This window comes from Gigantopelta aegis, unplaced genomic scaffold (assembly GCF_016097555.1).
Source record: "Gigantopelta aegis isolate Gae_Host unplaced genomic scaffold, Gae_host_genome ctg6447_pilon_pilon:::debris, whole genome shotgun sequence".
NCBI classification, from domain to species: Eukaryota; Metazoa; Mollusca; class Gastropoda; order Neomphalida; family Peltospiridae; genus Gigantopelta; species Gigantopelta aegis.
This window is the reverse complement of record NW_024535042.1, coordinates 1-15099: the sequence shown is the minus strand read 5'-3', so window position 1 is coordinate 15099 and position 15099 is coordinate 1. Positions and strand designations below refer to the sequence as shown.

Below are 15099 nucleotides of genomic sequence, written 5' to 3'. Positions count from 1 at the left end.
TTCAGCAAATGAAGCCAAAACAAACAGTGAATCCCCCGTAAAGTATTTTGAGACGATGGATGTATATATAGATCTGTCGAACATAATACATTAGTTTTACTCCTAATATATGATATGGACGATACCGAAACACATGAGGTTATTAATATATTTATCTTATAATCTCAGGCTTAAGACAAACTGTTTTTTTTTTTTTTTTTTTTTTTTAATAAACAGTATACGCAACTTTAATTTCAAGAATATATGGCCCGGGTTCTTTTTTAAATAGCAATTACGTCCTTACAAATAATAAACTATGTGCTTAGCGTGTTTTGTTTTCTGAACGCAGGACAGCTCACAGTGTAAAGTTGCTATTGAATATTTTTTGCTCGATGACTATAAGTGCATACCTCAGTTATAGAGTATCATCATAGTACGTTTGCTTCAATATGAATATGAGTGCATATCTGATTGGTTCTTTAAGTGGTAATTCGGTTTATTGTGTAGCGTAAAAGTCACTGTAGTGAATGTTAGCGACACGCGTTCGATTGAACTTATGCCAGTTACGGCATAAATGTATTCGTGGTATGCATGACTATTATACAGTATCAATGTTTTGAATGAACGACGAAACATCATCATGATGTCGCATTTGGGACTATGGCATGTTGATCAAATCTGAACGACAAAACAGTAATGCGTGAGCAAAGCCGTATATCTGCACACACTAGAGTGCAAAGGGTGTTGGGCGACATAATGTTTTCTACTGTTCCCTATCTAGTGCTTCGTCTGTAGGAGACACTCTCAAGAAGTTAATGAAAGGCGATTTCACACAACCTGCACCGCCACAGAGGCCTGCCACTCCCAGACTATTATGTAATAGCCATGCATACCGGTCGTATCTTATAACAAATTCACGATTTATTTTCCAGTCATTACCATTCCGACAGACTATACCTGAAATAGTTGTTGCTGGTTGGAAGGTAAAAATCTTAGGCACACCCCTCGCTAATATCAGGTAATTATAATGATAAATGCTAACACATTCCATTACAAATACCGACCTTTGTGATGTAGCGGTTAATCCATCGGACTTAATGCTGGTAGGTAATGGGTTCGTCTCCTCAAATCGGCGTCCACACAGGGCAAGTTTAACAACTCTATGGGTAGGTGTTGGGCCACTGAATCAATTTCTCCCTCACTGAATACTAACCCACTGTCCTGGTCAGACCATCCAGATAACTTAGGTGTGTGTTCAGGATAGCGTGGTTGAGCCTTAATTGGATTAAAAGCACGAAAATAAATTTAAACAAACAAATAAACACCATGGGTCTCTCTTTTTGAAATGAAACAGCGACGAGAAAAGTACGCAAAGCAGAATATTTGCAACAAACGTAGGATTTCATTTTGATACATGACCCCCGCCGGTGGGCCCTTGGGGTATTTCTCGTTCTAGCCAGTGCACCATGACTGCTATATCAAACGCCGTGGTACGTGCTATCCTGTTTGTGAGATGGTGCATATGAAAGGCCCCTTGCTACTAATGGAAAAAAAAAGCAACAATGTAACGGGTTTTCTCTCCAAGTCTACATGTCAAATTTACGAAATGTTTCACATCCAATAGCCGATGATTAGTAAATCGATGCCATCTAATGGTTGTGGCGCGTGATTGAAAATTGCCTTTTGAGAAAGGTGTCAAACACTATAGACTTTCCAAAATGGGCCTGCCTCTCCTCAAAAGTCGGCATTTTCCAATTGCTATCAAGGAACCTTTTATATGCGCCATCCCACAGACGGAATAGCACACACGTTGGTAAACCAGGCGTGGCGCACTGGCAAGAACGATAAATAGCCAAATGGGCGGACCGACGAGGATCGATCCTAGTGTATACAACTATAAGATAAATATTGATTCACATGTTTTACATGAAAATAAGTACTGGAATAATTATATATATATATATACTCTTCAAAAGATATATTATTTATGAAAGTCGCCCACCACAATTGTTCCACAATTGCATTTGTTATTGTCTTGATTGTTGTAATGCTGATACGTTGTAAAACGTACAGTAATAAAGAACTTGAACTTAAACTTGTATGTCTGAGGATTAGCAAATAAATGCACTCTAGTGGTGGCGGCACGTGATGCGAAAGAAAACTTATAACCCTACCGTGCATACTACCAACGATAGACAATTGTAAACATTTTTCTTTTCGCACACTCTATACCAATATCTATATATTATAGTATTATATTACTAGTCAGCTGACTGTTGGTTGTATGTATGTATTTATGAAAGTCGCTCACCACTAGTGTTCCACAATTGCATTTATTATTGTTTTTATTGTTGTAATGCTGACACGTAGTAATAAGGAACTTGGACTTGAACTTGTATATCTGAGATATGTACCCAGGACAGCGTGCTTGAAATTTAATTGAATATTAACATGGATGCATATTAAAAAATAAATAAATAAATAAATGCCAACTCTGTTTCAGAATTAATATGAATTTGGCACACGGGGATAACGTCCCCTTTCTCCTGAGTATCCGCATCAAGGAAGGCATAGTGGCCCGGAACTCGATACTTAACACTCTCTACGGTAAAGAAGACCGAACTATTCCATATTTCCCATTTGTCGTAGGAATACCATTCAATCTGACAATCCTCGTCACGGATTCTGCATTTGAGGTAAGTTAAAATAATATATATAAACAAATAATAATTAAAAAACACACCACCATTTAAAAATTCCCAACAAAACAAACAAGAACAACGACAAAGCACAAACACAAACAATTTGATTACAATACAACAGACGAGAGAGAGAGAGAGAGAGAGAGAGAGAGAGAGAGAGAGAGAGAGAGAGAGAGAGAGAGAGAGAGAGAGAGAGAGAGAGAGAGAGAGAGAGAGAGAGGAGAGACATAGAGAGATACGAATGGATGTTTAACGACACCCCAAAATAAAAATACACATCAGCTATTGGGTGTCACAAATGGTAAGTATATGAAAATATTATATATATATATATATATATATATATATATATATATATATATTTATGTAAAACCACAGTGTAAGGGACTGTGAGTAAAAAGTATAATACACTATATAAAATGAAGATAAGTATATTTTAAAACTTTGTATACGTCAAAACTTTACATTTAATTAAGGAATTTAAAAGATTCCAAAACATTTCTGTTACCATATATACCATTTCTCGTCGGCTTGAGATGATCCACCAAAACATGGCACACAGTCAGTGTACACTGACAATGTTCACACTGAGGGGGAGGATCCTTCTTTAATAAATGCGTCAAATATGTATGGCCGATGCGTGCTCGGCACGAGACTATTTCATCCTTCTTGCATCGTCTGTAGGATGACTGCCACTCTCCTAGGACTTCCTTGATAGAATGAAACTTGTTCGCAACCACACCGTCCCAATCGTCTTGCCAAGTCGAAAAGATATATTGGTTAATATGAAATTTAAAATCACTATAGGGGACACCGACATGACTTGGCAGCAACGTCTGCCTTTTCGTTACCCTTAATGCCAACATGGCTGGGTACCCAACAAAATATGGCATCTTTATTGGCAATTGATAAAAAGAGACACTTTCATATCACCATCCCAACTAAGGCATGCTTCAATTTCATGTACTGTAAAGCTTGGAGACACAACAGTGAGTCTGTAAATATTAATTTAATGATTAGCCAAATTCCAGCAGTAAAGATTGATACTGAATCGGGCAATCTCATGGAAATTATTACGTCTCATGGAAAAACTGTAGCACAAGCCACGTAATTCCCATTCCGTGATCCGTCTGTGTAAATAGGAATGTAACCACAATACCTCTCTTGGATTTCCATGAAATGTTGTCTATAAATAACTGCATCTGTGCGATCTTTCTTTAGGTGCACAAGATCGAATACAACTTTTGGTGGTTTGATACACCAAGGTGGCAAAATAACATATGAAGTTGTTTCCAAAATGTCTGTTAAATCAATGTTGGAAACTGATTAAAACTGCTTAATGCGAAGACCAAATGTTTGAATTGCGTTCGGTTTCGCATAAATAACTTCATATATTTGTTATCAAACACCGCATTGTGTGCAAGATGTTTTGGCATTGATTTAATCTTTGTAGCATACTGGAAAGAAAGCTGTGCACGTCTAGCACCCAGACTAAGTTCGTGTGCATCGACGTACATGCTCTCCACAGGAGATGGTTTGAAAGCATCAAGGCAAAGCCTAAGTCTCTGGTTGTGTATAGGATCTAGCATTTGCAAGTCAGACTTACGTGCTGACCCATACACAATGCAACCATAATCAAGTTTAGACCGAACTAAAAATCTATAAAGTCGGAGCATAACCTTTCGATCTGCTCCCCATTCAGTTTTGTCAATAACTTTAAGATATTGAGGGCATTTAAGCCCTTCTTTTTCACATACTGTAAACGAGGAACAAAAGATAGCCTCCTGTCAAAAACAGGAGAGAGAGAGAGAGAGAGAGAGAGAGAGAGAGAGAGAGAGAGAGAGAGAGAGAGAGAGAGAGAGAGAGAGAGAGAGAGAGAGAGAGAGAGAGAGAGAGAGTAAAGTAAAGTAAAGTTTGTTTTATTTAACGACGCCGCTAGAGCACATTGATGTTTTAAGAGAGAGAGAGAGAGAGAGAGAGAGAGAGAGAGAGAGAGAGAGAGAGAGAGAGAGAGAGAGAGAGAGAGAGAGAGACTATGAGTAGATAGACACAACCATACATAATTCAACAACAATAAATATGTTTGTTTCCGAAGGATAAAAAACACATTGCTGTGTCTCTATCCACTAAAGGGGGTGAGGGGTAGACCAGTGGTAAAGTGGTCGATGTAGGATCGATCCCTGTCGGTAGGTTCATTGGGTTATGTCTCGGTCAGTCAGTGCACCACGAATGATATATCAACGTTTGTGATATGTGCTATGTTGTCTGAGTGACGGTGCATATAAAGGATCCATTGCTACTAATAGCAACATTTAGCGGGTTTCCTCTCTAACACTGTTAGAATAATTAAATGTTTGATACCCGATGATTAACCGATGATAAGTTACTCAATGTGCTCTAGTGTTGTCGTCAAACAAAAACCAACTATCAACTAAACGTTAAGGAACATGCATAATAGGCATTTCTTACCCGAATACTTCAAGTGCTACATTCATTGCCTGATCCCCCCCCCCCCCCCCCCTTCCTATCCAATTATCCATGATTCCATGCATCAAAGGCATATATGCACTCCACTGTCTGTGTTAAAAGTATAAACATTCACTGCTACTTCCTCGGTACCAATAGCATACATGCATCTGGGGTAATACATTTCGTATTCTCTGTCCACCTCTCGATCTCCATCATTCCCTTCCTTCTATATCTCTCTGTCTCTTTCTCAATAACTTCATATCTCCAAAATTTATAAAACACCATATGGCATACACTTTAACATGTTATGAAAGATTTCATTAATTTTAAACAGTACTACAAGTTATTATATCTTATTATCATATCTTTCTTGTTCTTTCAGTTGTACGTGGATGAAACAAACTTTGTTTCACGTGCAAGTAGCTATAACATCGCACTTATAAACGAACTCAATATCTGGAAAGGTTGCCTTCTTCATTCAGTTAAATTCATCTATTAATATTTTCCTTCAACGTTCACATTTTCGGATTAGCTACTACTACTACGACAGCTGCTGCTTCTGTGCTACTGTGCAACTGCATCTGCTATATCTACGTCAACATCTATTTCTCGTGCAAATAGCTATTACATCGCATTGATAAACGAACTCGACATCTGGAAAGGTTGCCTTCTTCATTCATTGAAATTCGTGTATTAATATTTCGCTTCAAAGTTCACATTTGGTTAAGCCATCGGACATAAGGCTGGTAAATACAGGGTTCGCAGCCCGGTACTGGCTCCCACACAGAGCGAGTTTTAACGACTCAACATTCCTGGAGCTCGACACGGTAAGACGTGTTTGTTTATCTTGTGTATACTGCACGTGCTTTCGTGTGCTCGGCTTGGGAATCCTCCATTTTATTTTGTTTTTGTCAGCGAAATGGAGTTTTCTACTAGGATGTATGCGGCCATTGGAACTGGTTGAACGCTGGGACGCTTCTCGTTTCGACAAGATGCACCACCAGGTTGGATTCATTTTAGCGACATTCCTTGCCTCCACGTTATTTCTTTGGCTGACTATGTCGACTTGTTTTTCCATGTCCCGTATGACGGCCATTCTGCAGAACGCCACGGTTGTTCGCGTTTAGTCTCTACTTGTCCGAGCCTGTCCTAGCAGCACTGGAAGAATGACCACCCCGATCTAAGAAGAAACAGGAAACGGGGTCGGCCCCTACTGCTCTTGTCTAGACTTTACTTTGTTTAATATTGATACTACCTCGTATCCTCCGGAGTTTGGCCCGTCCGCACCACTTAATAATTATTTGCATATTTGCTTGTATTGTGCAGTATCTGAAACTATGCCATTTATTATAGTTATTGTGTAATAAAATCTTAAAAGTGTCTTTTGTTATGTCGCGCACTATAGACAAAAACGTTTGGATGCATAATGCGAGCTACATTTAGTTGTATTTCATAATATGTTTATAGTGTATAAAATTGTGTTTGTAAATAGTTGCCGTGATTTATTTATGGGATATTAGTATATTACGATCAGCCAATGTGTTAATTTATTGTTTGAAATCGGTGTTTTGGCCTTGCGGTCTTCGACTTTACTTAATTCCCAAATTCCTGTGCATATAAAACTATGACACAACGTTGACATTAATATTATTGATGTAAATATTTCCATAATTGCAAAGTGTGTGTTCTAACACACTGAAAACATCCCATGTGCTCATAAATAAACCTGGGATAAATTTCCTTTTGATGGCTGCCGGGATTGGCCATGCCCTTCAGTAAAGTTTATTTTCCTCCAAAAGTTGTACGATCGATTAATTATTTTCTTAGTTAAACGTACCCTAATATTGTTTGTACATTATAGCAATTAATTTGATTAATTAAGTGAGATAATAACTGTAAAACTGATTACTGTAATATTAGTGTTTTTAGGAACTATATACTTGTACGCTGAGAACCTATTTACACATACTGGTTGCTAAGGTTAGATGTACCGATACACGATGTTTGTAAACAACAGTATTAAAGGGACATTCCTGAGTTTGCTGCTATTTTTAAGATGTTATTGACTAACGGAGACTTTTTAACGACTGTAATTACATATCATATATATTTTCTGCATAATATATTGGTGGCCATATATTAAACGTGTTTCTGGCCGTTCTAATATTTGTACTAGGTTAAATTTCATTTTATTTCCTAAAATATATTTTTTCGTACGTACGAAATTATTTGAAGACAAAATCAAGTTTGGGCTTCTTACAAATATTAAGACGACCAGAAACACACTGATATTCTAAACAAGAAAACATATCTAATATGTAAATATAATCGTAGAAATAGTGTATTAGTCGGAAACATCTTACAATGCAGCAAACTCAGGAATGTCCCTTTAAAATGCTGTTTTTATAATTACCTCAAAGGCTTTTTCAGTAAAACTATTTTATATTGAAATTAGACTAAAAGCGAATTGTTTAATGATCGTCTCACTCTAATGTTTATTCATATACGAATGTGTGTGTATTATTAGTTTGAATTCCACATGGATTTGCAATGCAGCATAGCTTCTTTTTGTGCCAGGTAATGAATGTCGTTTTTATAATATCCCAAAGGCTCTTTCTTTATAATTATTTTAATTATTAAAAAGTCCATGCTTCGACTGAGATCCGAACCCAGTACCTACCAGCCTGTAGACCGATGGCATAACCACGACGCCGATAATTATTTTATAATGTTTATGCACAATAGCATTTGTCTGCATTATTAGCTTGAATTTCCAATGTATTTGCAATGCACCATAGCGTGTCTGTGTACTTGATAAATGATGCATTTTTTTTTTTTAATATTCTAAAGGCTTTTTCTGTGAAATTGTTTTGCGCTAATTTTAGATTGAAAAAGCCATTAAGAAATGCTAGTTTTATGTTTATGTACTTTAAAAATTTCCAGTAATAATTATTTCAAGTTGGTAATGATTTTGCTATGGGCTAAACTGTCGTATTTGTGAAGTTTCTCAAGATTTAGAGTGTGCATTTACAAACTGTAAATTACAAACGGAAGCTTCACCAAAAAACAATTACTTTATTTATTGAGCAATTGTGTGTATAACGTAATTATTAAATGAAATGATATTTATTTTATAAAGGAAGATCTCTTCCTAGCGTGACGTAATTTCCGATTGGCTGTTATGACGTCGCGTGGTAATTATAATGTTGTTTATAAAAGGCTGACGTCAATGGACGTCAACGTTGTTCTCTCGCTCGTTTGCGGTCTGACAAGCAAACATTAAAAGCATGTCCCCTTGTCCAACTTTCCAGCTTTACTACATTACATACATTCAAATTGACACTGGGATAACTTTAACATACATGTTTAAATAAATTGTATTAACTTACCATCTGTGTTTGGTTATGTCACGGGGATTCTATAATACCCGTAACTGAATAAAACACGATTATCAAATATCTCTCCTAACTGTATATCTATTAGATCTCTCTGTAACAGGCGGTTAAACCCTAGTATGGCTCGTCTCTAGGTATGATCAGAGATACGATCTTATATAAAGTATATATTAATATAGTACGTTAGTTCTCTAGAAACACAACAAAAACACAATACACTTTGGAATCTGTATTAATCTACGCTGACAAATGTACAGCCGTAGTAGTTAATTAATAACAGCAATAATAACAACCCAGAACTGATCACTTAATTAGTTAATCTCTAGGTGTCTAGTTACACAATATGCGAATCACTTCACCGTTACACCACACCCACACGTGTGATAATTGAGAAACACTTCCAGGAGAAGTTAATTAATAAAGGAATTACAACACCATTCCTAACTGGTTAATTTTTAATTAACCCTTACTACTCGTTCAGTAACGTGTGATAATTTAGGAACGCTTCCAGGGGAACTTAATTAATAAAGGAATTACAGCTCTATTCCTAACGGGTTAATTTTTAATTACCCCTAACTACTCATTCAGTAACCTTGTAACACAGAATTAATACTGGTACCGATCACAATAAAGACAATAACCTACAGTGTACCTAGGTCTTCTAGGATGACTGGCTAAGCTTTATATTACCAAATACTCGTATAATGTTAGAACAAAAAGTCTACGATTTACTTCGTCAGATGACCGAAGACACTGTCTAAAGAATATTGGTATAATACAGTATTAAAATATTTAAAGTCACATCAATCACATCAAGGTTATACACAAAGCAGAAAATATATAATTACCAAAGTCCCGTCTGAACTAATATAGTTCGTTCAGTGGACGACGTCCGTGATCCCCTGGAGCCTTCCTAATTCGTTCTCCTAGATATCTCTAAAAACTAGCTATTTATTATAAAATCAGAATTGGCCTGGGGGTACAAGCCGGTACCTCCCCCTATCATCTGATATTTCACCTCTACTAGCGTCGGTATATTTCTCTCTGATCGTCAGTCTTACTGACGCCATCGTCGCCAAATCACGGTTGTAAAAACCGCACTAGCAGAGGTATTACGTAACTACTCGCCACATGGCCTCCACAGCTGGACTAAGTGCATATTGGAATGCCCGATCGCGCGAAGTATTACGTAACAAGTTGCCCACCTGAGCTAAGTGCAATTAAACTGCACACGGCCCTCTAACACAATTAAAATCGCCACAGGCGAAAACAAATTTAAGAGCATGTACCGTCACACACACCCACCTCAAAAGGGATATTTCCTCTACTCTAGGAATAGGGAAATATACTACATTAAAACAAAAAGGTGCGTTAACCGACGCATACGGGCATTTATAACACATGTAATAATAAGGTGACTACCAGTAATCACACTGAGTCTCTGAGTCCCTGGTATACAAATAAAATATATATAAACAAAACAGAAATAAAGAATGTCACCACATTATCATAACGTTCAACTTCGGGACAGGGCATCAGCGATTACATTGGATGTGCCCTTGATATGTTCAATGGTAATTGGGTATTCTTGCAGAAGAAGACTCCACCTCAAAACTCTCTGGTTGGAGGCTTTCATTAGGATGGTCCAGTCCGTCTTCGTCTTCTAGGAACAGCACAGCTCCAGCACCCACGTCACTGGCACCCACAGCTAGCTTGAACGGCATTCGGTAGTCTGGTGCTGCCATCACGGGAGACGAGTAGCGCCTCTGCTTGAGACGGTTGAATGACTTCTCGCATTCACCTGACCAATGGAACTTCGTTTCCTTCTTTTTCAGCGTCGCACGTTTTCCAGGTTTCCTCCGATAGGCATGCTGTCGAATCGGTATAGCGTTGGGTTCCAAGCGCACATCTTGGCTTAAGGTATTGGTAACCGTTGGAAGGTTCTGACAAATGGAAACATTGTCTTGTTTCAACGTAGTCAACTTTGCTCGCTGGGGGTTCAAGTCTGCTAGAATCTGGCCGTTGGCCAACTTGACCTCTGCAGTCTTGACGTCATCACAGGAAATTGAGTGTCTCTCAATTTGGACCGGTCTCTCTGGAACTATCGGCAGTCTGTCAAAATAACCTTTTAGCAAATTGATGTGACAATACCTACTTTTCCTAACCCTATCAGGAGTGTTTATCACATACCCTGTCTCATTAACCCGTTTGTGCACAACATAGGGCCCGAAATACCTGTTCTGCACAGAACCCCGTTTAATGGGAAGGTACAGCAGCACCTTATCCCCTGGTTTAAATTCCCGACTCTTAGCCTTCCTATCAACCACTGATTTTATTTTGCTCTGAGCATGGCTCAGTTGCTTCCTAGCTAGTTCGGTCGCCGGCAACCTCCGATCTCTAACTCTCTTATTTATTAATACTCCCTTGTCCACAGTTAACAAAGTAGTGCGAGCTGCCAACAAATTTGGATCAGCCCCCTGCTCTAGTACTAACTCTTGTCTATTACAAGGTAAATCCCCTCTATCAAACACAACTGGTTCAATTCCCCTCTGCGGGAGATCAACAGGTTCCACCACATTTAATTCCTCAGTTGACTTATCTACCATTTTACTGATAACCTCATCCACTCCAATTTCATGGCTCACACACGTATCAGACAAATCACAAATATCGTCTGGGTCCCGTGTTAACCTACTGGCCACAGCCCTAGTCTTTACACACGCAGGATAAATAATCTCATCAACCTCACTCTCTTTTATGGGTAAAGGGCTGTCTTTAATCAACAACTGGTCACATTTCGGCTGACAACACTGACTAGTCAAATCATTACCCAACAAAACTCCTATGTTTTCAACAGGCAAGTCCTTCACAACACCCATAACGACTGGTCCCGTCACAAACTTCGAACACAAGAAAACCTTATGTAACCGGACAACCATTTTTTCTCCAGTAACTGAGCTTAAAGCCAAACTTCGTCCTGTATCGGAATTTTCAATACCAGCTAAACACTTTTGCGTTATCAAACTCTGACTATACCCGGTATCTCTATAGATTCACATAGCCTTAGGACTCAATTCTTGTTTCACATCAAAAACCATACCAGTGGACACATACGGGTTTACTTTCTCTGCCATGGGACTAACCATTAACTCTCTTGCTAACGGAGCTGACCTCACTAAACCGACCACTTGCGCATTATCGCGTTTCCTTTTAAAACAGTCCCCGATAAGATGGTTATCCTTTTTACAGTAACTGCACTGTGGACGAAAAGTTCGTGAATTGGCTGATAATGCAGGCCTATCCTTACTTTGCCCACCAGGTGCATTCCTTGCCTGACTAGCTGACCAACTAGATGACTCTCCCCGATAGTTACTTTCCCGGGAAAAACCTGGCTGAAATTTCTTCTTATCACCCTGTTGTAAAGAGCTACCCTGTACTGCCTGAGCTTTGTATATTAACACGTAATCATCTGCCACTATGCCTGCCTCCTCTATCCTCTTGACATCACCATCCTCTAAATGAATACGTAAGCTAACTGGTAATCCATTTTTAATGTCCTGTAAGATCAACAACTCCCGTAACTCGGTATATGACTCTACCTGATGAGAAACAACCCATTTATCAAACATCCCTGCCTTCTTAGCCACAAACTCACTATAAGACTGACCCTGCGTTTTTCTCAACTCGCTATACCATAAACGATAATCCTCAGGTCGTAATTCATAAGCCCTCAACACTGCAGCCTTAACTAGGTCGTACTGACTTGCTCGCTCATCACTCATTGAATTATAAGCTATACTAGCCTTCCCCTTAAACTTAGACACGGCTAACAATGTCCACTTAGACTGCGGCCAACTTAGCTGCTTAGCGGCCCGTTCAAAAAGTTGAAAGAACATGTCTACCTCCTGATCGTCAAATACAGGCACTGATCTATAAGCCTCCGACATGTTAAACCCATTTCCGGCTTCTCGTCTGACTTCTTCAGTATTCAGCTTTAACTCATGTTCCACTTTTAATTTTTCTAACTGGAATTCTCTATCCCTATGTCTATCTTCTCTATCCCTCTCTTCTCTTTCTCTATCTCTCTCTCTCTATCCCTCTCTCTATCTTCTCTATCCCTATCTCTATCTTCTCTCTCCCTCTCTTCTCTTTCTCTCTCTCTCTCTCTATCTAATGCACGTTCTTCTCTTTCTCTCTCTTTCTCTTCTCTTTCGTACTCAAGCTTTTTAAAAGCTAATTGTTGTTCCACACTTAACTCATTTATCTCTATCTCTGGAACAATCTCACTGTCTTCCATAACAGGCCTATCACCAAAAACTTCCTGGATAATAATTGTCTTTATATCACCTAAGGTTTTAGCTGATGTTAAATCAATTTCTCGCTCACCCGCGATTTCAACTAATTCGGCCTTACGTGCTCGCTTAATCTCCACTACACTGAGCGTAGGCCTATCCAGCAAATTCTTATCCATGTTTAGATATGACGCACTTAATATTAATTAATTTTCTAGTGAACAACGTGCTACTTCTGGTTATTTGTAAAAATAATTTATAAAGCCCCCATTTACAAACAATACTTTTTAAAATATGCATGTCCCGTTTCAGATCCGGGACGAGCGCCCCAATTTTCTACTCCTGTCACGGGGATTCTATAATACCCGTAACTGAATAAAACACGATTATCAAATATCTCTCCTAATTGTATATCTATTAGATCTCTCTGTAACAGGCAGTTAAACCCTAGTATGGCTCGTCTCTAGGTATGATCAGAGATACGATCTTATATAAAGTATATATTAATATAGCACGTTAGTTCTCTAGAAACACAACAAAAACACAATACACTTTGGAATCTGTATTAATCTACGCTGATAAATGTACAGCCGTAGTAGTTAATTAATAACAGCAATAATAACAACCCAGAACTGATCACTTAATTAGTTAATCTCTAGGTGTCTAGTTACACAATATGCGAATCACTTCACCGTTACACCACACCCACACGTGTGATAATTGAGAAACGCTTCCAGGAGAATTTAATTAATAAAGGAATTACAACACCATTCCTAACTGGTTAATTTTTAATTAACCCTTACTACTCGTTCAGTAACGTGTGATAATTTAGGAACGCTTCCAGGGGAACTTAATTAATAAAGGAATTACAGCTCTATTCCTAACGGGTTAATTTTTAATTACCCCTAACTACTCATTCAGTAACCTTGTAACACAGAATTAATACTGGTACCGATCACAATAAAGACAATAACCTACAGTGTACCTAAGTCTTCTAGGATGACTGGCTAAGCTTTATATTACCAAATACTCGTATAATGTTAGAACAAAAAGTCTACGATTTACTTCGTCAGATGACCGAAGACACTGTCTAAAGAATATTGGTATAATACAGTATTAAAATATTTAAAGTCACATCAATCACATCAAGGTTATACACAAAGCAGAAAATATATAATTACCAAAGTCCCGTCTGAACTAATATAGTTTGTTCAGTGGACGACGTCCGTGATTCCCTGGAGCCTTCCTAATTCGTTCTCCTAGATATCTCTAAAAACTAGCTATTTATTATAAAATCAGAATTGGCCTGGGGGTACAAGGCGGTACCTCCCCCTATCATCTGATAGTTCACCTCTACTAGCGTCGGTATATTTTTCTCTGATCGTGAGACTTACTGACGCCATCGTCGCCAAATCACGGTTGTAAAAACCGCACTCGCAGAGGTATATCGTAACTACTCGCCACATGGCCTCCACAGCTGGACTAAGTGCATATTGGAATGCCCGATCGCGCGAAGTATTACGTAACAAGTTGCCCACCTGCACTAAGTGTAATTAAACTGCACACGGCCCTCTAACACAATTAAAATCGCCACAGGCGAAAACAAATTTAAGAGCATGTTCCGTCACAGGTTAACTTGTTTCATGGAAGTTATATTTACAAGCAACTGTAACCTGCAGTGAAGTTTACATTTATTGAAGATACAGTCATCGCTGGTTTGATATAGCTAGAGCTGAAAGGAAGATATCTGTATACATGTTGGAACTTTTAAATACATTTATAATTCTGAAAACTGGAACTCTTCGGCTCTGTCTTCTGTGGATGTTATTTATATTATATGGACAGTGTAGATATCATTGGGACGCGGCCACGACTATATGTTTGTGTGTGTGTGTGTGTTTGTGTGTGTGTGTAAGCGGGTTCGACCGCGTAGATTATAGGCCCCATGCATGCGGTTGAGTTAAAGAGCATCCTTTTTAAGGATGCCTCAGTAGTATAGAGGCCTGTATATAGTCATGATTGACCTACTTTCCCGTGATCACGTGACCTTGGTAGGAGACAATGGGTTTGGTATAGACAATGGTCTTTGTGTAGGAAACACTGGCCTTTGTATAGGGGTGTGCAGGTGTCTGACCTGGGTAGGAAACAATGACCTTTGTGTAGGAGACAATGGGCTTGGTACAGGTGTCGTACCTTGGTAGGAAACAATGGCCTTTGTGTAGGAAACAATGGCCTTTGTGTAGGAAAGAATGGCCTTTGTGT

General features: G+C 38.6%; 1 protein-coding gene across 1 annotated transcript; it reads left to right on the top strand.

The window, feature by feature from the left end:
- The first annotated feature begins 963 nt into the window (after positions 1-963).
- Positions 964-5879, top strand: LOC121366634 (galectin-related protein-like). The gene is made up of 3 exons (XM_041491006.1): positions 964-997; positions 2483-2675; positions 5533-5879. Exons 2-3 carry the CDS (start codon positions 2490-2492, stop codon positions 5647-5649), a joined length of 303 nt encoding a protein of 100 aa, XP_041346940.1. The 5' UTR covers positions 964-997; positions 2483-2489; the 3' UTR covers positions 5650-5879.
- Positions 5880-15099: the final 9220 nt, after the last annotated feature.